General features: G+C 34.9%; 3 protein-coding genes across 4 annotated transcripts; 1 reads left to right on the top strand and 2 right to left on the bottom strand.

Moving 5' to 3' along the window:
* The first annotated feature begins 2,302 nt into the window (after positions 1–2,302).
* LOC110460135 lies at positions 2,303–6,547 on the top strand. 2 transcript variants are annotated; one of them, XM_021512872.1, is made up of 2 exons: positions 2,303–2,453; positions 3,680–6,547. In XM_021512872.1, the coding sequence occupies exons 1-2, from the start codon at positions 2,441–2,443 to the stop codon at positions 5,176–5,178; spliced, it is 1,512 nt and encodes a 503-aa protein (XP_021368547.1). In that variant the 5' UTR covers positions 2,303–2,440; the 3' UTR covers positions 5,179–6,547. The 2 variants fall into 2 exon arrangements, with proteins under 2 accessions (XP_021368547.1, XP_021368546.1); XM_021512871.1 differs by having other exon boundaries at positions 2,304–2,453; positions 3,612–6,547.
* A 100-nt stretch (positions 6,548–6,647) lies between these two features.
* On the bottom strand, positions 6,648–14,344 carry LOC110460133. The gene is made up of 2 exons (XM_021512869.1): positions 14,233–14,344; positions 6,648–13,163 (listed from the first exon to the last, which is right to left on the bottom strand). Exon 2 carries the CDS (start codon positions 13,154–13,156, stop codon positions 11,501–11,503), a length of 1,656 nt encoding a protein of 551 aa, XP_021368544.1. The 5' UTR covers positions 13,157–13,163; positions 14,233–14,344; the 3' UTR covers positions 6,648–11,500.
* Positions 14,345–18,524: 4,180 nt separating this feature from the next.
* On the bottom strand, positions 18,525–22,694 carry LOC110460131. The gene is made up of 2 exons (XM_021512865.1): positions 22,608–22,694; positions 18,525–22,197 (listed from the first exon to the last, which is right to left on the bottom strand). Exon 2 carries the CDS (start codon positions 22,188–22,190, stop codon positions 20,547–20,549), a length of 1,644 nt encoding a protein of 547 aa, XP_021368540.1. The 5' UTR covers positions 22,191–22,197; positions 22,608–22,694; the 3' UTR covers positions 18,525–20,546.
* Between the last annotated feature and the right edge of the window lie 1,769 nt (positions 22,695–24,463).

Below are 24,463 nucleotides of genomic sequence, written 5' to 3'. Positions count from 1 at the left end.
ATCAACATGCCTAAATATGATAGACTCTATTGTTAAATGTACTATTCATTATATATATGTATATAAATATATATGTTATAAATCAGAAAAATGATCCTTATATATATATTTAAATATTTTAATTGAGGAATTGCAATGCTAGTGTGAATCATCAAAGCAAAGTTTCTGACGAGGATTGGTTCGCCCGTTGTCAGTATAATGTAACCGGGTGATGTGTCCTGCTGGTTGGCTTCGGCAGTATGTTTCAGTTAGGCAGCACCATAAAGTCGGCATCAGGGGAGGCCGTCCCTGAATGACCATAGCTGTTGGTAGGACGACGTTAAACAATACTAAACCAAACTAAACCAAACACTGGCAAGCATTACGAGAGACTCTGGAAGAACTTGAATTGTGGCTCAATGTTACGTTCGGGTTCGACGCCCGTCGTCTGAGCGAATTATTTTATAGTGTCAGCTCTAACTTAAATAAAATACATATAATTATATTTGTTTTTAAATATACACATCCTATCAAACAAGGAAGACGGAACCTAAATATGCAACATGTCATCAGCGACCTATATCATGACTACCTGGAAGTTTTCAAAAACTGTATTACAGCAAAAAGACATTGAAAGATGAGACCCGGAATCTGGAATTACGTGTTTACTTAAGGTTCCCTGCACCACTGCCAAACCAAAAACCGTATCTATGCACTGGCAACCGATTTTACCAGCATGACTATAGCTTGATAAATCATTTTTGTAAGGAAAACCCACACAACGTAACACTTTTATGAAAAATCAAAGAGATGAAATAAACATAAAAAATATCAACAACAATGTTCTGATTTAAATGAAGTCAGCGGGACTACATTATATTCGAACAGAAGTGTCCTAGCCCAACTGTGCTATAGGTATATCGAAACGGAAGTTAAGAGGAGGTTACTGTATAAAAGGGGAAAAACCCAATGCAGTGGGACAGGGATTTCTAATGATTGTAATATTTGATCAATTAAGATGACTGTTCAACAACTTAAACTTGTCAAGACATACAAAGCAGAAGCCAACACGTCAACTTAAAAATAAATTATCTTAATTGATATTTTGATAACTCTACATAAAATATAAGAATTCAGTTGAAAATAAAACTTAAAACGTTTAAATAAAGAATCACATATGTAGGTGTTGTAAATGCAAAAGATATCTCTAAAACAACTGAATGACTTATGGAATTATATTTCAATTTTAACAGTTTTGGCTGGCAGAGACATTTAAGATGTTCTGTGAATTCATCGCATCATTCGACTGATACAGTCCCTATTGAAGTGCAATACATCTAAACATGGAGAGGGGCTTAAACAATTGAAGGTAATCACATGGCCTGTCTGATTCAGTTCACGAGAAATGGCGGAAAAAACCAACATCTGGATATAATCAAGTAAACTGATCAATTATTCATTTTTATATCAATGTAAATAGGTTCAGGTATGATCATATGCACGGATAAACCCAAATATTAATGACAAACAAGAGAAGTTTGAGAACATTTCTCATATCTATCACCTCTGTTGGATATCTACATTTGGTACAATGATCATACAATATATAACAATTTAGAATGAACCAATTAGCAATGATATTTATCCCATTTTATTGCCTTATGTGAAATAATTCAAACTACAAGGGACAGATGATTCCTAACAAAATATAAAGGTACGAATTTATGGTTTGGTGTACAATCATTTGCGTAATTGCTGTTCGAAGAGAACATCTCACTTGCCGTCAAAAAGGGATGTCGACCAGTTTGAATCAAGAACTACTGTAAATGATACCTTTGGAAGCACGGTCCCACTACAAACGGAACACAATACATCTCCAGCATACACACAGGCATAAACACATAGGGAGATAATAGCCATGTGGCATAGGACTAGTAGTTAGCGCCTGATAAGGCAGATCCTGCGAATTCCTCAATATTGTATTGATTGATATATATGCTAACTGTATTGACTGTATAAAATTGTATATCTATGTACTCTAAAGCGCTTTAGAGTGGCTTATGTTAGTTAGATAGGGCGCAATATCAAATGTTGTTTATACAGGTACGTTGTACATCTTAACACTTGCTCCTGTTGAAGTGTGTGAGTGTTTGTGATTGGGTGTTTTTGTGTTTGATGTAATAAACATACGACCACAGACGTTCTTACAGTCGTCATAATATATATCATCTTACACATTCTTTATAATCTCGTAACAAACCACACAAAAAACGGTTTCACGCTACTACATGTTACGTAATTCAAAACTATTTATATATTTAAAAATATTACATCCTTGTTGTTTCGTTGGGTATAAATAGTGTAAATGCTCTCTGTTGCAGCATAAGGCAAGGCGATTTGGAAAGACTTCATTATATGTGTTTTACAAAGCATCACAAGTACTAGACTAAGGCGGACGTATATGCTAACCACAGGTAAGGCTTACTATTCATATATAAACCACTGTCTACATCGTACCTGTCCTTATTTTCGCTTTTATGAAATTCATATATTTATGGGATTTTACACATCTTCACCAATCTGGATTTCTCCTTGGAGACCTAGAAGGACAAAAACAGTTGTATGGTGCAGTGTTCTTCGTATTTGGCAAACTGTGTCGGCTACAAAATGTTAAAGGTGAAATAATATGTGAGAGTCCTACGATCAACTTTCATTTTAATCGGAGACATTTGTTTATACTTACATCAATGCTTTGGTTTGTGTTCGTTGGTAAAGTTATTTTCCCAACCGCCACCCCCTTACCCCTACACACTCACATACACATATACAGCCTATAGATAATATGTCTTATGTCGTCTCAAAAATCAATATTCTGAGTTAAGTTTAAACAAGGGTTCATGCATTCATTTTATTGTCAACGCCTGTCTTTTCGAGTATGTATGATAAAATCTATATATTTGTAAGTTGTTTAACTATTATATACCAAATCAGAACAAGGAAGTGTTAACAGATTTTAAGTGAATGGGAATCCCTGATGGGTATATAGAACTCAATGTTGAAATCCAGACAGGATTGTCGACTGTTATTATATATGAAATTCTACGTTCCCTTGACAAAGTATCACTACGTTATATGTGTAGTAAAACCTATGCCTCGTTTCATTTCTGATTGTATTTGGGACCGTAGAATTTTATTATGTCCCCTTAGATTCGTCTGCTGTTTCCGTGAAACTTTGTATACGTTTTTTATTGCAGTTCTAAATTCCGTAAATTTTACTGATAACAAGGAAATCAATAGTATACAGATTAAAATGCCACGGTCTAAACTTTTGAGTGTCCAATTCTCACAGATATCATTATGATGTCAATTTTCAAACACATACGCTCAGAATAACAATTGTCTATATCATATATGCATTTAATAGTATAAATTTCTCAATAAGTTATAAAACAGAACTTATATATCCATCTTGTACAATCCTATGGCATCATATTGACCACCTGTTATGAATGTAATACCATATCGTAAACCAAAACGATAACATATACATCCGTATTATTTCACAATGGCATTATGTAAAGGAATACTCAATATTCCAAAAGGAAACTGTTTCTATTATATTTTTCTTTTAGTGTTTACTTGACCATGAATTCCTGGTTGGGAAAGCTGTTGACGTCAATATTCATTCTACCGTTCGCAGCTGGAAATTACCGAAGACGACAGAATGGATCCTGGTATTATGATTGTACCATTTCGTCCCGTGTTCTGTTCCTGCTCGTTCTTTCAATAGTGATAGTATTCTCCGCCACCAAATGGATACCAACACATATGAATCTTCGATTGGGATTTGTCACAATTCTTCTGTCATTACTTATGGTCTCTGGGGTGATTGGGAGCTATATTATGGGATGCCTTGTTCGGAAACAAGGCATCCAATCCGTTGTTGCTGCAAGACGAAACTCCAATACACCAAAACTGGAAGTGATATTCCTGTGGGTTTTCGGTCTGGCATCGGGATTGTATTGTGCTTTATTTGTTGGCAAGCAGATCGAGTGTTCTTCTGGAGGATTCTATTGGAATGCATTACTTTGGTTCAATATCTTATTGATCTTTTGCCTATTTTCACAACTGATTTTCATCACTTACTTTTCATCATTCAAACTGAAACAGACTATTTTGGTGAATTACGTTATGCTATTGCTGTTAACCGCTAATATATCTGTGATTTTGTACATCTATCTGATGGGCGATACAATTTCGTATTTAATAAACATTGACTATGAAGCGAGTTTAAGTTCCTGCTTAAAAGACAATACTACAATGACTTTTCTAAGGGTTAAATTACGGAAATTTTTAGATCCAACATTTGTGGAGCATGGTCTTCTTTCAGCTGCCATAATTCTTGAGATATGGTCACCCACGGAAATTCATTATTCTGATATAGGATCATCGTACACGGAGAGAGGGACTACGGAGTTGATATCTCTGCCTTACGATCTCACATCAGTTGAGCATCCGATTTCCGGAAATCAAGGCAAAATGAAGGTGTGCCATTTGATAACACTGGCTGTGAGTTTAACAACAAGTATCGGTCTTGTTGTGTGTTACGTCGCGATGGCGTTGGACACAGAAAAAATAGAAAGTATTAGCTTCATTGCTGTAACATATGAATTTTCGTTAAAACTTGTAATGATGATAGTGATACTTGCTGGATTCTTTTGTTTGGTAAATTACTGTACTCCTGACAGTTCAGCGAAAGGTTTGAAATCTCGGGAGTATGTGTATTTGCTATCGGCGTTTGGTATGATCATGATGCATATGTTTGAAGGGATAGTAGGTGATGTGTCTTCCGATCATTCAGCAAATATATATATGGCTACAAGCATCCTTAGCGTTTTCCAAGACTATCTCCAGGTCGTATTTTTGATGTATGCAAACCGTTGTAAAAAATCTGACCCTCATTCAAATGTCGCTTTTCTTGAATCAATTCTGATATTTATCATGATAAGCAACTTTATCCTCTGGTTTAACGATAGTTTTCTCCTTTATGAATTTTCCAGTACACGGATACTTACAAATGCCATACTAACAAAGGAAATATTTCCTTTGATGTATCAAGTTTTACTTCCCGTGTCAATGTACTTTCGATTCACTTCTTTTATGGAATACTACGCAACATTTGGTAGATATACATCATAAACAAATAGTTTTAGAGAGCTTACGTGAAAAGAAATTATGAAATTGAAATGTAAGATTATGGCTTGATGATATGTAATAAATATGTTCTTGATTTTAAGTCCAAATGGTTTTCAGGTATGTACCATTTTTAAAATGGGCTTTACTATATGGTAACTAATACATGAAGATGTTTGATGGACAAAAGGGAAGTGTGATGTTTTTCCTTTGTTCAATTTTGTTTTAGTGTTTTCCCCCGATGCCGTAAGGAAATTATATGTTTCAATGTACTTGCATTTGTTGGCTTAGAATAAAAACAAACAACATATTACCGTAAATATTACACAACTTTTTAGAGTCAGACATAGAGGTGTATGCATTAAACTAAGGCGGTGCCTTTTTAGTACTGTCAGCTAAAACTGTAAACAGTTGGTTGTACAGGGTTTAACGTCCTATCAACATATAGGGTCACTTAAGAACGTACTGTGAACAAAATCATACAGTCTATAATATATGTGGTAAAACATGAAAATCCTTTTTTTTAAAATCATTTCCTTGTATTCGTTTAAACTGTATTGATATCGTAGTGTTTTATTTATGAATACGTTCGTTTTGTGCAAAATTGCCATGAAGAGAATGAAGGCGTATTCATTGGTTGATATACTGCATTGCTCCATGCACGTGACCTTCGACCAGACAAGGCATGTGTGCACGATGCATAGTGACTTAACACGCAAGATGTAGATGCATTGTGGCCTCAGTATTCATAAAAACAACTTTTTTTGCGTTATGCCGTTCTGATTCAATCTTCTTGAAACATGCTATTATCTTGATTTTTAACCTATGCTTGAAAAAATAATGACATTTCACGTCATTATCGAAATTGATCTTTAATTTATTCTCATTGAAAGGACTGGAAAAATCTTAGTCAGATCTTTTAACATAGGACCATTTGCCTGATGAACACTAGCGTTTAGCATTTCAGTAGTTTATTGTTTGTCAGTTAATTTCATTGGCAAGCAGTCTTTGTTTTGAGGTACGGAATATTTATTTAGCTGATATTTTCAAAAGCGGAAAACAAAAATCATTAAGTACGTCATATAGCGAGGAGCTTGAGTGGTGATGAGCGTTGTAAGGGTAAAACAGAAGAAGGCATGATAAAGAAAATCAACAACAAATTGTATTGAATAATATGCAAATAAATGATGATAGCATGACGTCAAGTAAATTATGCGTCAATAATGTATGAAAGAGACAGAGGACACTATTTGTTCAGGAGAATTGAACTCATGAACCCTTACCCTGGCTATTCTCCATTTATCAACATGCTTGTGAAATAAAATAAAAAGTTGTAAGGAACGTATAATTTAAAATAAAAAGAAAAGAAAATCGAGTTGAGACAACTCCTAGCCCCTGTTTTCCCTCACGGTAATGATATTTTATAAAGCAATATTTGTTTGTCTTTTAAAGGTTAATATTAGCAATTATGTATTTAAACAAATCAACAATATTGCGGTACACATTACTCAACAGGGTGTAACTTGTGTAATAACACTAACAGCGAAAACGCAACTCTGCTTCAGATAAACCAGTGTCATATATTTCAACCCATACGTCATAACGCTGAATGCAGAACATGCAATGAATCGGTAACATATTAGATATAGCTAATTTGTAGTATCACTTGAGAACTAGGTGCAAATGACGTCATAAAATAGTTCATATCCAAGGCTGAACTAGGATAATAATAATAATAATAATAATAATAATAATAAACAGCATTTTTTTTATACAGCATTTAATAATAGGATGGAGAGTATACGTCCTTGAGTGACTGTGTGTTAGATATGACAGACAGACAAACAACCGGATTTTCGCTATTCAAAATTATAAATTCTTTTTCTTTTGTATCTTTGTTTAATTTTACATCCTCGATGCTCACGAATAGTGAACACCCCCTTTCATACAGCGTATACACCTACTACAGGTAAGACTGAATAATCGTACATAAACCACTGTCTGTATTTTACCACCATTTCTATAATTTTCGAAATTCATAAAAGTTTGGAGTTTACCCACCTTCCATCCTATTTCAAATATGACTAACAATTTTCTCAATACAATGAAGATAATTAAGGAGTTGAATTTCATAAGTACACCGTACATCTTACAACGTGCCCTTATTGACGTTTGAGCGTGTTTATTTGTGAATGTTTGTTTAAGGGTGTTCCTGTGTACATGTGTGTGAGCGTGCCTACCTGTGTGTTTCAGTCAGTTAGTCCGTTTGATCATGAACGATCTACTGCTATTATCTCCATGAATAAATTTACGGATACTTTATGCAATGCAGTGTAAATAATCTTAATACACATTTATAATGCACTAAAGAATAATCATATCATTTTAAAACATTTTGATTCCTTAAATATTCTATGATGATTCGAAATACCTTACCTTGTATAGAAGTAAAAAAAAAAAATCCCTTAATTATGTAGACTTCGCCAGATAAGCAGGACAATATAGGTCTTCAACACTTCATGTATGATATGTTTAATGACGTGGAAGGGGATGCGCTAAGTATACATGTTACGAAGACCCAGTCATTGACTACGGTCTTACATGTAGTGTACATACAATGTCGGTGGGTGGTTAGTTAGTAGATATGTACCGCATTATAGAGTAAAGTAACTAGTTATTAAGTTAGAAATCACACAGTGCGTTTGCTCTATTGTAATAAAGGAAACAGGAAGTTAATTTTACTTTGGGAAATCCAATATCTTAACCACGCATGCGTAGTGATATACTTACTAAGGATATGTAAATTAAGGTTACATTGTTCACATGTACCAATGTAGCAAAGTTGACAATGCTTACATTTCACTGAACACGTAATGCTGTATAGTAAAGATAGCAATGATTTAGACAATACCCTTTTCACACAACACCTCAATGATGAAGCTATCAATGCTTACAGGAACATGACTTGCAAAAGGCTATGCTACGTCTCCCACTCCACCTGTAGTAACGCCCATTGAAGTGAAGTTATCTTAATAAGGTTAGATTGAATGTTATATGCAATATAAGTATTCAGGCTTGAACATTTACATTTAAATGTTAAAATAGAGAATCGCATATATAGGCAGAGTCCTTTAAAATCGTTTAGGGAAGTCATTTCATTATTTTACTTATTTTGTGCTGACTGAATGCTGGACTTTTTATGGATGGTATAATAACACAGTATATGCAAAATACGAATATGGTTTTAGATACGAAAGCAAAATAGCACTCCCTAATGGAGTACAATGTAATTACAAATTTAGAGGGGCCTTAACTAATGAGGGGAATCCCGTGACGAATTTATGTTGTTTTTTTTTACAATCGATTGCATATTTGCTGTTTAAAGAAAAAATCCCACTTGCCGTCAAAAAAGGAAGTCGACCACTTTGAATCAAGAAATACTACCCTTGTTAGTCTCCCTTTACTCTTTTTTTCGAGATTGCTCAGTCCGGTCACAAAATAAATCAAAGAAGACCAGGCGGATTAAGTTGTGCTCTTTAAGTACGTTGCTGCAACAATCAGGGCATCATTCACCAGTTATTGACAAAAGAGTAGGTTCTAATATTAAGAACAACTCAAACGCAGTTCCAGTAAATGTTAGCTGTATTCGTTCTCTGTCGTTGACAAATACACCTATGAAATAAATAAACATACGTAATCACACACACATATCGCTCACAATACGAAAAAAAGGATATACGATGATGAAATATGACGACTGCTTATCATGTTTGAAATTATATTTTTGTATACTGACACACATAAACACTTGCAAAGATCATCCAAAGTAAGTAGTGACTGGATACCGTCGAGAGGTAAAGTCAGAGTGTAGTAGGGAGACGGTGGTGACTGGGATATGGACAGGTGGTCCGTGCTGAACGTGCACACACATACATTCCGTAACACGGGCATTACGCGCGATGATTTAAATGATGTATTTGAATACCTCGCTACATGAAGCTGACATTTATTTTCAGGGAGACGATTACGAAAGAAAGACAATAGAGGAGGTAACAGACATAAACAATACACTCAAAGAAATAAGACACTTGTTGTCTCATGTGATGGAAAACGTTTGCTGCTGTAGACGACCTCGACAAAGTGATGGCAGTATCTTTCCGTCAAATTAAAGAAGACAACATTCAAATCTATATTTGAGATGACGCATTACACGGTAACCACGCGATATGGTATAACAGAAATTGTGAGTTACTTGCCTTTGACCTGTAAGATCTGTTTTAAACTATGTTATATAGTAATATCATAATGGGTGCAACAGGTATTGCAGATTTATATAACCATATACACGAACACGACTGTTTGATATTTATTTCTAAAGAAATTTCATATTAATGCAGAGGACGTCTTATAAATAATAACTTACTGATAGTTGTATTTTAATTTCATTTTTTATTTATTGATGCAACACAATTATGGATGAAATGATAACTCGGGATATTTCACAGGTTGAATCACAGATGTCTGAGGTGGACATCAAGCAGCAGTTGTGATCAATCTCTAGGGTCCCAAAAGACTGAGGAAATAAACACATTTAAGTCCACAATTATAACATCTACTCATATTTCTTTTATTGTTTTATCGGCTCTGTTAAAGGTAATTTTCGAACGTCTTTGATGCAGCAATATTCAATTTGTCGTTTTACATTTGAAAAATGTAATAAATAGAAAGTCTAATTTTGTTCCAGTTGGAAACCATATTTCATTCACTAGTATGCTAGAATATACCGATATTTTCAGTCGTAAACAATATCTGTATTCTGCTAAGCTAATTAAATATGTATGGTATTCAACGATAAACAATTCAATATCTTCTACATACGATTTGGTATTCTTTAGGGCCTTCCCTATGAGTGTCTGTCAATTACCTGGTGATCTGCATCCTAGGTTTTCTTCAAACTTCATCAATACCGTGGAAGATGTTTTGATGCTTGAGAGATGGCCAGAGAGGGACAAGTTATGAACTTCAAACTTATACTTCTGTCTCGACGTCAATATACTTGTGAACCATGATCAACATATATCGATATGTAGTATCGCGTGGTGATTATGTTAATTGAGACACACAGGTAACACAGTTATGCCTATTGAAAAAGAAAGTCACCGCGACTTACCTATCGACTATTTATCAGCTGTTTCGGTCAGTTTCATTAAACACAGTTGTAGTGTTATCCCTTTGTGTTGTTAAACTTCTGTTCTTGTATGTAAGAAAAATCCACTACAAACATTAGATTATTACATGAATGAACCGTGTCACCGTTACTTCATTAGTCAATTCAATCTCTGATATAATTACACGTATACAATTTTGCACTTGAGACACTTTAATAGTGTATGTGGGAAGTTTTAGATTTGTTTTGGGAAAAAACCTGAATCATACTTATGTGTGCTGATACTTAAAACAATAAATGAACAAGCCTGTTTCTCACACCAGGAAATGTTTGCCGCACCATAAATAACTTATAACTTCTACTGTGAGTTTGATTTTATTAAAAAATTTAAGACAAGACATTCTTTACAGACATTAACAAATATATATCTAACTATACAGCAAAGATTCGAAATAAAGATGATCGAATTGAGTTAATTAAAAATGTTTGTAAAGCTAACACTTGTAAAACTTAACCATGAATGATGTCACTATATAGTGGATGGAAGAGCACAAAGTCTTACAACGCCAATTGTAAAGCTGACAAGTTCCACAGTCCAAGGTTTTATCCAATCAAATTGTCAGAACATGTTCATAAAAACGGCTGTTGTATAATGGATGACTTGGGAATTCGTTAACATGATCAATTGTGATATATTTTAACGCTGTAAATCAAAAGTCATATGGTGCTGTACGATTGCAATTGTGAACAGACATAGATATTTGTTATGATAAATCTAAATTTAAATGGCCCCATACACTTACTTAAAACCCGATATAACTAGCATGAATTAATAGGTATACAGACAGACATTATATTTATAGTAAAACCTCGACGTAACGCCCAATTTCTATCATTTACTATCTCGTTTATCGCCAGATATTTCAATGTTTAATTTTTTCTCGTTTTCTTAAGAATTTCGTTATACATGTACTATTATCTCACTTTATCACCGAACCTACTTATAACGCCCTAATTTGTAAATGTTGGCAATATGACGAGGTTTTACTGTACATTCTAAAAATATAAATATGTTCTAAAATCCCGATGAAACTTTCTGACGTCTTCTTTTTACAAATTTTAAGAAGATGGTTGACAATGGAGCACATCTTCTTGCATGTATTATTCCTGAGAACGATATTTCTCGAATGTTGCATAGAATTCTAAAAAAGATGTAAATCTAAAGAATATTGCCACAGGTATCAAAACTTTATACACTAAACCCAACAATTCCTTAGAAAAGTGATCATTTTCGAGTATGCTTGTACTTGGGAATTCAGCTAAAAGAAAGCTATTGTTAAACCAGAATATTATATTAATTATCATTGTAAATATCAGAACCGATTCAAGCAGATCAACGCTTGATCGAGATTTCTTACATCGATTCGCCTGGAGTAGAAAGACAACTTGTAGGTAATCTTGAAATAGGCTTATTATACTTCTGTACAGAATAATACTACCGGCCGAATCGGAGGACACGTCACCACCCAAAGCTTCATAGAAATGAAGCATAATTACACCAAATGCTGATAGTAAGTACACATAATCACTAGGCCGCAGATGTTTAGCTGATCTGTCAGGAGTACAGTAATAAGTCAAACAAAAGAAACCAACAAAGATCACAAGCACCATTACAACTGCTAATGTTAATTCATAAATTTCAGTTGCGTATCGAATGTTTTTTATGTTTTCCATAGCCATGGCTTGTGCAGTATAACAAACGACAAGTCCTAGTCCTGCAGTTAAGCTGCCAACCAAGGTTACAATCTGTGATACTTTTCGTCTATCGCCATTTTCGGAATGATAAGGTTCGATCGCTGCATGCTGACGATATGCTTGATTCGGATCATCATTGGTACATGTAACTGAACTTAAAAGACATATCTGCTCCGAGTCCTGATTGTCAGCGCTTTGAATAAAGGTTGTCTGTTCCGAATTATCTCTGTCATTTATTTCGATGCTAGTTGATCCGCTATCAGGATGATAAACTTGAGTAAGTGACCAAATATCAAGAAGTAATGTTGTCGATAGAAGGGCGAACTCAACAAAAGTTGGCGCTAGAAATCGTCGTGATTTGTCTAGAAGAATTGTCATTGTACTGTTGTTGTCTATACAGGAAATCAACTGAACATCAGGGTCGATTATTTTCACAAATAAAAGTGTACCATCCAAAAGATAAATATATAGTATTACAGTTACATTTGCAGTTAAAGTAATAAACATAGCAAAATTAACTGAAGTTGTTTGTTTTAGTTCAAACGGCGAAAAATAAGAAAGAAAAATCAAGTCCGTGAAAATGGAAATAGTTAATAAGATATTGAAATAAAATAAAGCATGCCAATAAAATCCTCCATTAGTAAGTACTGAACATTCGATTTGTTTCCCGACAAATAATGCACAATACAGTCCAGACCCGATACCGAATACCCACAGGAATACCACTTGAAGTTTCGGTGTTCTTGTGTCGCGTTTAGCGGAAACGATGGATAGGAGACCGTCTTTCTGTACCAACCATCCAAGGTGACACATGCCACATATTGTACTTAACATGATTACTGTGAGGAGGAGTAGAACAAATCCCAACCGAACTTCGACATGTGTTTGTATCTCTCTGCTGGCGGTGAACACTATCACTACAGCAACGATGATCAGGAACAAAACACGAGACGAGATTGTACAGTCGTAATTCCATAATCCATTTCGGCGCCTTCTTAAATTCCCAGCACAAAATGGCAGAATGAATATTGATTTCAGTAGTTTAACACACAACGACTCCATCTCAAACCTAAAATAAATGAGATAATTTTATAACGCAGCGAAACTGTAATTCAAAATTTTGGAACATTTGTAATATCATTGTGTATACCGATAGTTACATGTTCTAATTTCATGTGCATTGTGATAATATAAGCGTTAGATCATTTGTATTTTGTATCGCAATTCAGATATCCTCTAATTCTAAATCATTCTACGTTGGCAATATCAAGACGGTCACGCTTCTAGTGACAGTACGTAAGCATTTGTATATATGGCAGAGGAGGACAACTTGATTCAGGGTCAAGAAAAGATATGCATACACGTCTTGTTGCTAAAAAAAATAAGAATTCAGAATACATTTTGGCAAAAGACCAACAAAGAAAAAATTTAACGTAAAGACATTGGCTAATAAGAGAAGTTGTCCCAGAAGAGACAGCGTCTTCTGCTTTATCGACTACACTTTCCATGTAGTTCTAGGTCAAATCCGAGTAATGGCACGTTTTCAAAGCTTTAACAGGAGTAATGATAACAACACAGCGAAACATACTACTTAACATGATAAAAAAAACATCGACCTTCATTTCACACAAAGAAATAGTACATTTTCAAATGAGATCATGATGACGACAATACTATTTATAAAAAATGATTATGTAGGTCATGTCGCTTTATAGCTACAATGTTAGACACAAAATAACACCAGTTCCTTTTGACGTGGTAGGATAGACGGATAGATATATAAAGTCATTCTTAAAACGATCTATGATTGGTGCTAAGAGTAAAAAGAATAAAAGATGGGGAATTTATAATCCATACAAATTGAGTTGCCTCAGATCTCTCACATATACGTATGACCTTTTATGGCAGTTGGTTGTTTTGCTTAAATGATAAAGCATACATGATACACAAATATAACGTTTCATTTGAAATATATATTTACAATGTAGTGCACGATGTTAGTCATTCACAAACCTAAATTTAACAAATCAAACGAACATGATTTATTATCTAAATAAATTTTGCCACTTCATGTCGCCAAATGCTATCGACGCTCACTTAAGTCATTCCGAAACGGGCATTTAGTGATTTAACCTTACCTGTAGGTAACCGTTGTTCCTTAGTTTTCTTAAAATTCTTCTCGTTTGCTGAAGATGATCTTTTAGCGTTGTAATGCCTTACACAAGTGAAAGTCTATTTTCAATCTATTAAGCGTTTATGCGGAAGTTATTATAGGTCGGAAAACCACGGAAATGCATGTGTCATAAGATGTTTTCTGTAAGCACAACAATTTAGAAACTGTGATATAACACACACTTGAAGAACGTTAGTTACGGAAATCGCCCTCTTTCAAATTGATTTGAGTATTATGCATGTTCCAGATGTGTTTTAATGTAAGGACATTAAACAGATTTGGTCGATTATCATTTTTTTCTCATGCATATACCATTACTTCTGCAGTGCATGCGATGCTGCCGTCCATATATTCCTTTGTGTAGAAAATACCCGTCTTATGATCAGGTAACATGTTGAAAATCTATGATCAAAATTATGTTTTTGATGACTTGACGCAAGTCAGAGATAACGCTTTCTTCACAAATATTTCTCGAAATGATTCTTGTTGATGTGATAAAAGGGATATGGGATTTAATTTATTAATAAATTATTGATAGAACTAGTTGCTGATATAGAATCCCTTTATCAATCTCCTTTCAAATATCATCATTTGATGCAAATTCCCATATACTTTTAGTAATGGTCCCTTGGCTATAAATATCGTTAATTTTATGTTTTAACGAGAAATCATCTTTTTAATAATTATATGTAAATGTATAATGTTCAATGGATGACATTACACAGACTTTAAGAAAGCAATTTGAGAATTATAATTTGAATGCACTTTTTAACATAATTCGAATTATCTTCTTTTCAATAAATAACATGTACATGTATAATGTTGCATGCTAGATTTAAAACAAGAGGCCCAAGAGGGCCTGTATCGCTCACCTGAATATTTAAGCAGTCATAGCAAAATATTCTCATTAAATATTATATTGCACTAAAAATATTTCCCTCGCAAACTTTGTTGGCTCCATCTGTTAAAACTACCAGCAAAATATTATTATAAGATTCTATGCTTTTTGATTCCTCTTCAGAAGTTGCTCGACATATTTTCCCCTGTGACCTTGTAAGTAGGTCAATGTCATTTTCCTTTTCCAATTGGTTAGCTCTATTCCTTAAAGCTACTATATTATATATTAAAATTGTATGCCTTTTAATTCTTCAGAATTGACATATTTGATTGCTGTGACCTTGAAAGTAAGTCAAGGTCATTTTCATTCACAAACTTTGTTTGTCTCTTTCCCAGGAAGCCACCTGCCAACTATTAATTTTCTATACCTTTCAGTTCTTCAGAAGAAGTCGTTTGAAGTGTCTGACACATTTGACCCATGTGATCTTGAAAGTAGGTCAATATCATTTTCATCCTCAAACTTTGTTAGGCTCTATCCCAGAAAGCCATCAAGCAAATATAAAGATTCTATATCTTTCAGTTCTTCAGGAGAAGTCGTTGGAAGCATTTGACATATTTGACCCCTGTGACCTCGAAAGTAGGTCAAACTAATTTTCATTCTCAAACTTTGTTGGGCACTATCCAAGGAAGCTACCAGCCAAATATATAGATTATATACCTTTCAGTTCTTCAGAAGAAGTAGTTTGAAGTGTTTGACACATTTGACCCCTGTGACCTTGAAAGTAGGTCAAGGTAATTTTCGTTCTCCAACTTTGTTAAACTCCATTCCAGGAAGCCATCAGCCAAATATGAAGATTCTATACCGTTTAGTTCTTCAGAAGAAGTCGTTTGAAGATTTTGACATATTTGACCCCTGTGACCTTGAAAGTAGGTCAAGGTCATTTTCGTTCTCAAACTTTGTAGGGGTCCTACCAACAAAGCTTTCAGACAAATATCATGACTTTAGGCCTGTCCGTTCTTCAGAAGAAGTTGTTCAAAGGAAAAGTTGACGGACGAGGACGGACGGACGACGGACCATGACATAAGTTCACTTGCCCTTCGGGCAGGTGAGCTAAAAACTATAATGTGAGTTATAATTTGAATGCATTTTTCAACACGATTTGAATTGAAAACGAGAATGAAGTAAATATTTCATCAGCTGAGTAACCTTGTTGCATCTGCTGAATAAAAACGTATGTCAAAGCTATAGCAGACTGACGGAGAATATATAACTTCTTTTTAATTAAAAGGTGGACAGTTACCAATATGTGACATGTATTAAGCATTTAATAATAATGTTATTGATATTGAGTTTACACTATGAATAAACAAAAATGACATATCGAAAGAGTACCATGCTGAATTAAGCAACAACTGTAAATATACTTTATTTATCAGAGAAATGATGCAATGGACTTATGATAATTCAAAATCTGTAACACTTTTATTTGAAAAACTCCACAGTAATATATAACGATTTTTAACAAATAAAATATGGTAGAAATAACGCAGAACGGACTGTTTCACTATCAATATAAATTGTGCGGTGTCTGGTACCTGTGTGAAATATAGGTGAACATCCATATGTTTGGGCATAACAGAAGACATAAATAATGTATAAATCACACATTATTTACAATATAACTCCCCTTTCCCGGCAGAGAATAGAGGAATTTTCACTTTTATGACACATACGATCGACTTGTTAAGTGCAGCTACTCAAGTTAATCTCTCCATGTGCTACATTCAGTGAACACCCCTGCAGGTCGGGATTCGAGAAAAGAATACACCTGCTGTTACCCACTGCATGTTTCGTAGGAGGCGACTAATGTATGAACCCCGTGCAGAATTGGGAATTTCCTGCACCTGTTGCAATATTTGGGATCTTTCTCAATACTACATCGCTTAACAATACCTCATTTTTGGTTTTAATGTTGAGCGCTCGCCCAGGTGAGGAAGGAAATGGGTTCTGTTCCCAGGCCGGGACATACCAAAGTCCTTTAAAATGGTAGTTGTTATTCCCTGTTTAACGTTCGGCATTTACGGAAATGGCAACAACTGGTTCACCCGTTGTCAGTATAATGTAACCGGGCAGAATGCTGTGCTGAGTGCCTTCGGCATGGTATTTCAGTGAGATAACACTATAAAGTCGGCATCAGAATCAGATCCGCGCTTTCACAAGGAGGCTAGCACACCAACATACCCCGTCTCCTACATCCATCTACGCATACACTACACACATGGAGGCACGTCCTTAAATGAACTTAGCTGTTAATAGGGCATAGCTTTTGTTTTGGAAATTATAGAGCATATGTTTGAAAAAAAATGACACAAAAGTATTTCAATATGGGAACGTGTAAGCACTAATAAAATCTAATTGATGTTAATAATTAAAGGGTGTGTGACCCTCCCTGGGAAAGTAGTATTTAAACAGAACGCAAACCTCTTTATATATACAAAATGTATATATGAAATAGCATTATATAGAATGTACTGCGCTTAAAACACCTACGTGCTGTCTGTCCGAAGTTTTTTGAATTTGTCTGAGATCATTTCGGAAAAACCGGAAGCAGCACTCAAGTGTGTTGATTCTTTAAACTATTAATAGTTCAAGAGCACAAAATACATCTACATTTTAAGTATACAACATGCTGTGCGCGATAGGAAATGTTCATCGCACCACAAATAACTAGTAACTTCACGTTAGTTTTATTAAAAAGCTGTAAAGAAATAAATTAAATATATGTTTGATTGAACATAGCTATTTTTATACATAGAAACAAGGTATATGTACCTTCATCGGAAAAGGCATCAAAGGTACAGATTTGACTTGTATGTATATACATATACATTTCTACTGAAATTGGACTCAATATACCTACTAATGAGTCTAAAGGGATATTTTCTTCCTGAATTCTGAAGTTGGCGTATGACTATCAGTACTTTTGTGCGGGAAGAAGTTTATATAAGGTATATGTTGTTTCCAATTTGTTTCAGAGGCTTCCGATTGAAATAAACATGTACTTATATGGTCTATTCTTATTTCACCAGGATGACGTCATACAGACAGTAATGAAGTCAAATGCTTTTGCACCTTCCGCTGTGTTAGACTTGCACGAGTCCGAAACATTATCACAATTAAATTCATCCTCTGCTCAGGAATGAGTCTAGAAACAAATTTGAATATGCAAGTTCGTTACATTTGTCTCAAGAAGAATTCAGGTTTATACTAGTAAGTGTTATACTTTACCTCCACAGAACAGGATTCATTTTTAAATGTACATATTAAACGAAATAAACATGATAAATAATGACATGACCGAAAAGTTGATACCATTGTTTTTACAAAAGAACATTAAGCCAAAGAAAATTGTTTTTGAGATGATGATTTTTTTAATAAACATATTGGAGCTTTGTTAACAACTCTAAACGCTCCTTATATCTAACAAAATTTCAAATATTTTACACGGTCGATTAAATCATTGATGCATATCTGTAATGTTAACTTCTTGTCAAATAAAACATCGATTAACATAACACATGAGATTAATAATGAGAAAGTACAACGTCAAATGGCGCCAATCCTCACATCACCACGATCCACTGTTCAGAATGTTAGTCAATCAAATTGTCAGAAGTTGTCGACCGACACTTGTGCCATTTACTGGAGGACCTGAGAGTTGGTAAGCAGGAACGATAGTGATAGAAAATTATTAGCCCCATATGTTAATCTAAGAAGACATAAATATGTATAAAAACGTGAGTCACGTTCTGCTGTATGATATCTCTATCCTCAACGGATTCGATTTTAGGTGTAGAAAGAATCTATTGTATCCACGTGTAAAATACTCAGATTCAACTCTGAGACACCGTCAGATACGTACCCTAGGAAAGCCTCGGTTCTTACATCGTATTCGACAACATCGGGTCTAATTCACATATCCCATCTTTTTTACCAATCAAAAACGTTGCGTTTATTGAAAATCAGCTTGAAATAGTTGTGTAAAGGATATTTATCAACAGACGAATATGATATATCTAGTCTATTTCAGTTATAAATCTAAATATCAAGTATTTATAATTGTGAAACAATACAATACATTCCAAATCTTTTAAATAGTCTTATGGTACTGACTTGAGTCTTCATTCAAAACTGATTTATGGTGATACATCAAGACGAATACAATACATCTATTGAACTATACATCAAGTTGTACAAAATACATCTATTGAACCATACATCAAGTTATACACAATACATCTAATGAACTATACATCAAGTTATACACAATAAAACTAATGAACTATACATCCAGTTGTACACAATACATCTATTGAACTAAAGATAGAGTTGTACACAATTCATCTATTGAACCATACACCAAGTTGTACACAATTCATCTATTGAACCATACATAAAGTTGTACACAATTCATCTAATGAACTATACATCAAGTTATACACAATTCATCTAATGAACCATACATAAAGTTGTACACAATTCATCTGATGAACCATACAAAAAGTTGTACACAATAAAACTAATGAAACATACATCCAGTTGTACACAATATATCAATTGAACTATATATAAAGTTGTACACAATACATTACTATGTACATATATTTGGATGTAACACACGAGTCATAAAACTAAACGTACATTGCAAGACAAATGCATATATTGTGTAAACAGATTCACCTCATTCTGTGAGAATATATATTTTGACGAACAAGACTCACATTTTGGCAATTCTAATTATATGTACTTACAGTTAACACAAACGGACTTGATTGTCTATAGATAGACATACATCATAATTAATTTTCAAATGGCATTATTCATTTTTTGAGAGTCGGTTTTAACTACAGACATACATAATACATGCATTGAAGTTTTTTTCTGTAGCTCTATCTCGAGTGTCTTTTTCTATACAAAATCTATATTATACATTAATTGCCCCAACTACAGGAAACCCCGATTTTGTGGTTTCCTTGATTAATCATGTTTCAAACAGGGCGATAAGTAAGGGCGATAAATATTATACTTTTGAAACTATGAAACAAAAACAAAGAAAACAAAACAATAGTAGAGATGCTTAGCTTACCGCGCTATTGTTAAGATGTGCTTCCGTCATTAGGAACTAGGTTGTAGTGGCTCTTGCCCTTTTTCTAGAGAGGATCCGAATAAGATAAAATATGATCAGGGAAACTTGAGCGCGTGAGGGCGACATGATGTTTGTTAAGGGGCCAGTGTCAGAATTAGACACGCTTTTATAAAGCTGAAGTAGAATAATGCAGTTTGTCACATTTTGTTGAAACACACGACAAAGACATTGTATCTTCGGCCACCGCGTAATCGCAAAGCTTCCAAAATACAATATATCCTAGCATGCATTATGTTTAGTGTTTATATTCCTCCAAAATTGCATAAAATTCTAAAAAGGAAGTGAATCTAAAGAAAACTAATACGGGTAATAACACTTTATACACTAAATCCAACACTTCCTTAGAAAAGTGGTCATTTTCGAGTATGCGTGTACTTGGAAATTCAGCTTTAAGAAAACTGTTGTTAAACCAGTATATTAGATTAATTACCGAAGTAAATATAAAAACAGATTCAAGTAAAACGACGCTTGATCGCGATTTCTTACATCGATTCGCCTGGAGTAGAAACACAATTTGTAGATAATCCTGGAATATGCTTACGATACTTTTAAACAAAAAGACACTACCGGACGAATCGGAGGAAACGTCACCACCTATCACTTCATACATATGAAACATAATTGCACCAAATGCTGACAGTAAGTACACATAGTCCCCAGGCCGCAACGGTTGAGCTGATCTGTCAAGATTACAGGAATGCACCAAACAATAGAATCCAACAAAGATCACAAGCACCATTACAACAATTAATGTTAATTCATAAATTTCAGTGGCGTATCGAATATTTTCTATATTTCCTTTATCCATAGCTTGTGCTGTATAACAAATGACAAGTCCCAGTCCTGCAGTTAAACTTCCAACCAGCGTTATTATGTGGGATACTTTTCGTCTTTCGCCATTTTCGGAATGATAAGGTTCGATCGCTGCCTGTCGAAGACATGCCTGTTGTGACTCGTCATTGGCAACTGCATGAAGGAGAGATCTTCGCTCTGAATTCCCATTGTCAAATTCATCAAATAAGGAATTCTGTTCCGAATTTTCTATGTCATTTATTCCCTCGTGAGCTGATCTGGTATCAGGTTGGTGCACTTTAGTAGGTGACCATATTTCGACAACTACTGTTATTGATAAAAAGGCATATTCCACAAAAGTTGGGCTCAAAAATTGTTTTGATTTATGCATGAGGATAGTCATTGTACTGTTGCTTTCTATGCAGGATATGAAATGACCTTCAGGATAGATTTCTATCGCGTACAAAAATGTATCTTTCATGAGATATATATACAGTACTACAGATATATTTGCAGTTAATAAAAAAAATGAAGAGAAATTCACTGCAGAAGTCTGTTTCAGCTGATATGGTGAAAAGTAAGTGAGGAAAATCATTTCAGAGATTATCGATAGGATCAATATGATATTGAAAGACAACAAAACATTCCAATAAAATCCTCCAGAAGAATATGCTGAACACTCGATTTGCTTTCCAACAAATAAGGCACAATAGAGTGCCGAACCCAGTCCAAAAACCCACAAGAATATCATCTGAAGCTTCGGAGTGCTTATGTGTCTTCTTGCAGAAACAACGGATTGGAGGCCGTGTTTCTGTACCAAACGCCCAAGGCGACACAAAGCGAAAACTGTACAGATCATCAGAACTGACAGGAGAAGCAGGATGAATCCCAACCGAACTTCGACATGAGTTTTTAACTCTTTGCTGGCGGTGAACACTATCACTAAAGCGACGATGATCAGGAACAAAACACGGGACGAGATTGTACAGTCATAATTCCAGAATCCATTTTGCCGCCTCCGGTAATTTCCAGCAACATATGGTAGAATGAATACCGATTTAAATAGCTTTTCACACAACGACTCCATTGCAATCCTAAAATTAATAAGATAATATTTGATGCAGAGTTTGTTATTCCAGTTTACAAAACTTATTTCATTGTCAATGTGTTTAAGGTCGGTAAAATTAGACATTTAAAGTATTTTGCCGACATGGCGAAATATTCCTAATTGATCATTCTAGAGTTTTGTTATTTAAAATAAACATGTTTTTTAAAGCAGAATTTACGCAAAATTGACTTTTCTGACTGATGGATGATCTTATTCATTGATAAAGCAGTCATGGTTGATAAATAATACCTAATAACAAGAAATGTGTCAATTTTCAAAAATTCAAATATAATAAATCAAGCTTTTAGTGCATTCTCATTAAATTTGTCTCAAAATAAGAATGACTAAAACTGACTTACAATGGCTACTTAAAGAGTTTACACCTAGTGATTTTACCTTGCCTGGAGATAAAAGTTAGCGCCTTCAATACATTCGTGTTGGGTAGATATGTGTTAAGCTCTATAAAAGTCGCCCAGATGTATACTGTACTTGGGGAATGATACATGCATACTATTTTACATCTATGAGGAAGTATTTATTGCTCATAAAAACGGAGATGGGTGTATCATTGGATGCTGTCTACATGGCGACACTTTAAATATGTTATTGACAAACGATGAATAGCGGAGGGAAACAACTAAGTGTTGGGTGAAGGGGTTAAGTGGTTACATGTATCTGATATTATATCTGTAAGTACGACCACTTAAAAACTGTTTTGATAATAAATGTTAGAAAGTTTGTTTAGTTACCTCCCTCTGATACAATTGATAACATTTGGATTGTAAAAACATGACATAGTGCATTCTATCTTATCATCCACATCTTAGGTTATTCCCTAAATTGTGGCCGGATGGTCGAGTAATTTTAACACTCCGGCCTTACACGCAGGCGGTCGGGTTTCTATCCCCGAAGTCGTCGTATGCAAGGAATTTTCAGAGAAAGTATTTTTTCTCCTGCCCACATAACTCCAACAACCCATGTGGAGTATAAAATTGTCTGGGATGGATGTTGCAGTATCAGTGCTGTAGCATTCAAATGAGGTGGCACTATAAATGATACCGTTGGAAGCACGGCCCCTGCTACAAACAGAACACAATACATCTCCAGCACACACGCAGGAATACACGCATAGGGACATATTACCCAGGTGCCATAAGACTAGTTGTTAGCGCCTGATAAGGAGGCACGGTATTCTAGTGGTAGGACGCCCGACTCGTGACCGAGGGGTTGCGAATTCGAGTCACGTCACGGCACGTTGTTGTATCTTTGAGCAAGATACTTTACTCCGCTTGTTCTAGTCTACTCAGCTGTAAATGAGTACGTGGTTGGGCAGTGCTAGAATTGTTGAATGCTAGCTGTGAGCGCCGTAATGGCAGCACCGACTGTATGCTCCCCATGGAGTTGAGAAAGATATTGGCTGGTTGCAAAAGCCCTATAACTACGGATAATAATGTGTGAACCGCTTTGAGACGACCTACCAACTAAGTTGTGATACAGAGGTATATAGAAACCTCGAATTATTATTATTATTATTAAGGTAGTTCCTGCGGCTTCCTCAAAATTGTATTGAATAATTATATAATGCTAATTGTATTAATTGTATAAAACTGTATCAATTGTTGTGTATTATGTATATTATTGAAGAAAAGATAACATACACAAGAAATAAGGTTTATAATTTTATTAAGTTTGGCGATATGTGGTCACGGCAGTAGGTTATAAAATATCATTGTGGTCCGCCGAGGTATGGCTGGCACCATCAATGTTACAGTTAATAAGGCCAAATTGGCCAAAGTCCAAAACAGTTATTGCCCAATAGCTCACTGTTACACTTAGGTAGTCCGTAAATAAAATGTGAACCCCCCCGTAGGGAATGGTCACTTTAATAGCTAGTAAAGTGCGCTTTACTCCGAAAACAGCAGTAAAGAGCCTAATATATACGGTATACCCATTGCAATGCCGCGTAACGCCAAATAATCACGACCCGACAACGAGTTGGGACGTGATTACCGCCACCTTCTGGGGTGGGGAACGCGGTATAGGCCTACCCCCGAGACCACATAAATTATATTATGGCATCAAACATTATAGGGAAAGTGAATTCTAACTTATTTTACTTGTTAATAAAATACGGCTACAAACGCCGATTCAAAATACGGCTGCAAACGCCGTATGGTTACTCAAAATACGGCTACAAACACCGTAAATACAGCTACAAACACTGTATGGTTCTTTAAAACACGGCTACAAAC

This window comes from Mizuhopecten yessoensis, unplaced genomic scaffold, assembly GCF_002113885.1.
Source record: "Mizuhopecten yessoensis strain PY_sf001 unplaced genomic scaffold, ASM211388v2 scaffold10327, whole genome shotgun sequence".
NCBI classification, from domain to species: Eukaryota; Metazoa; Mollusca; class Bivalvia; order Pectinida; family Pectinidae; genus Mizuhopecten; species Mizuhopecten yessoensis.
This window is presented reverse-complemented; position numbering and strand designations above follow the sequence as displayed.

Bases quoted from the DNA above. Each gene is read 5' to 3' on its own strand.
- LOC110460135 (XM_021512871.1), top strand. From the start codon at position 3,625: ATGAATTCCTGGTTGGGAAAGCTGTTGACGTCAATATTCATTCTACCG.
- LOC110460133 (XM_021512869.1), bottom strand. From the start codon at position 13,156: ATGGAGTCGTTGTGTGTTAAACTACTGAAATCAATATTCATTCTGCCA.
- LOC110460131 (XM_021512865.1), bottom strand. From the start codon at position 22,190: ATGGAGTCGTTGTGTGAAAAGCTATTTAAATCGGTATTCATTCTACCA.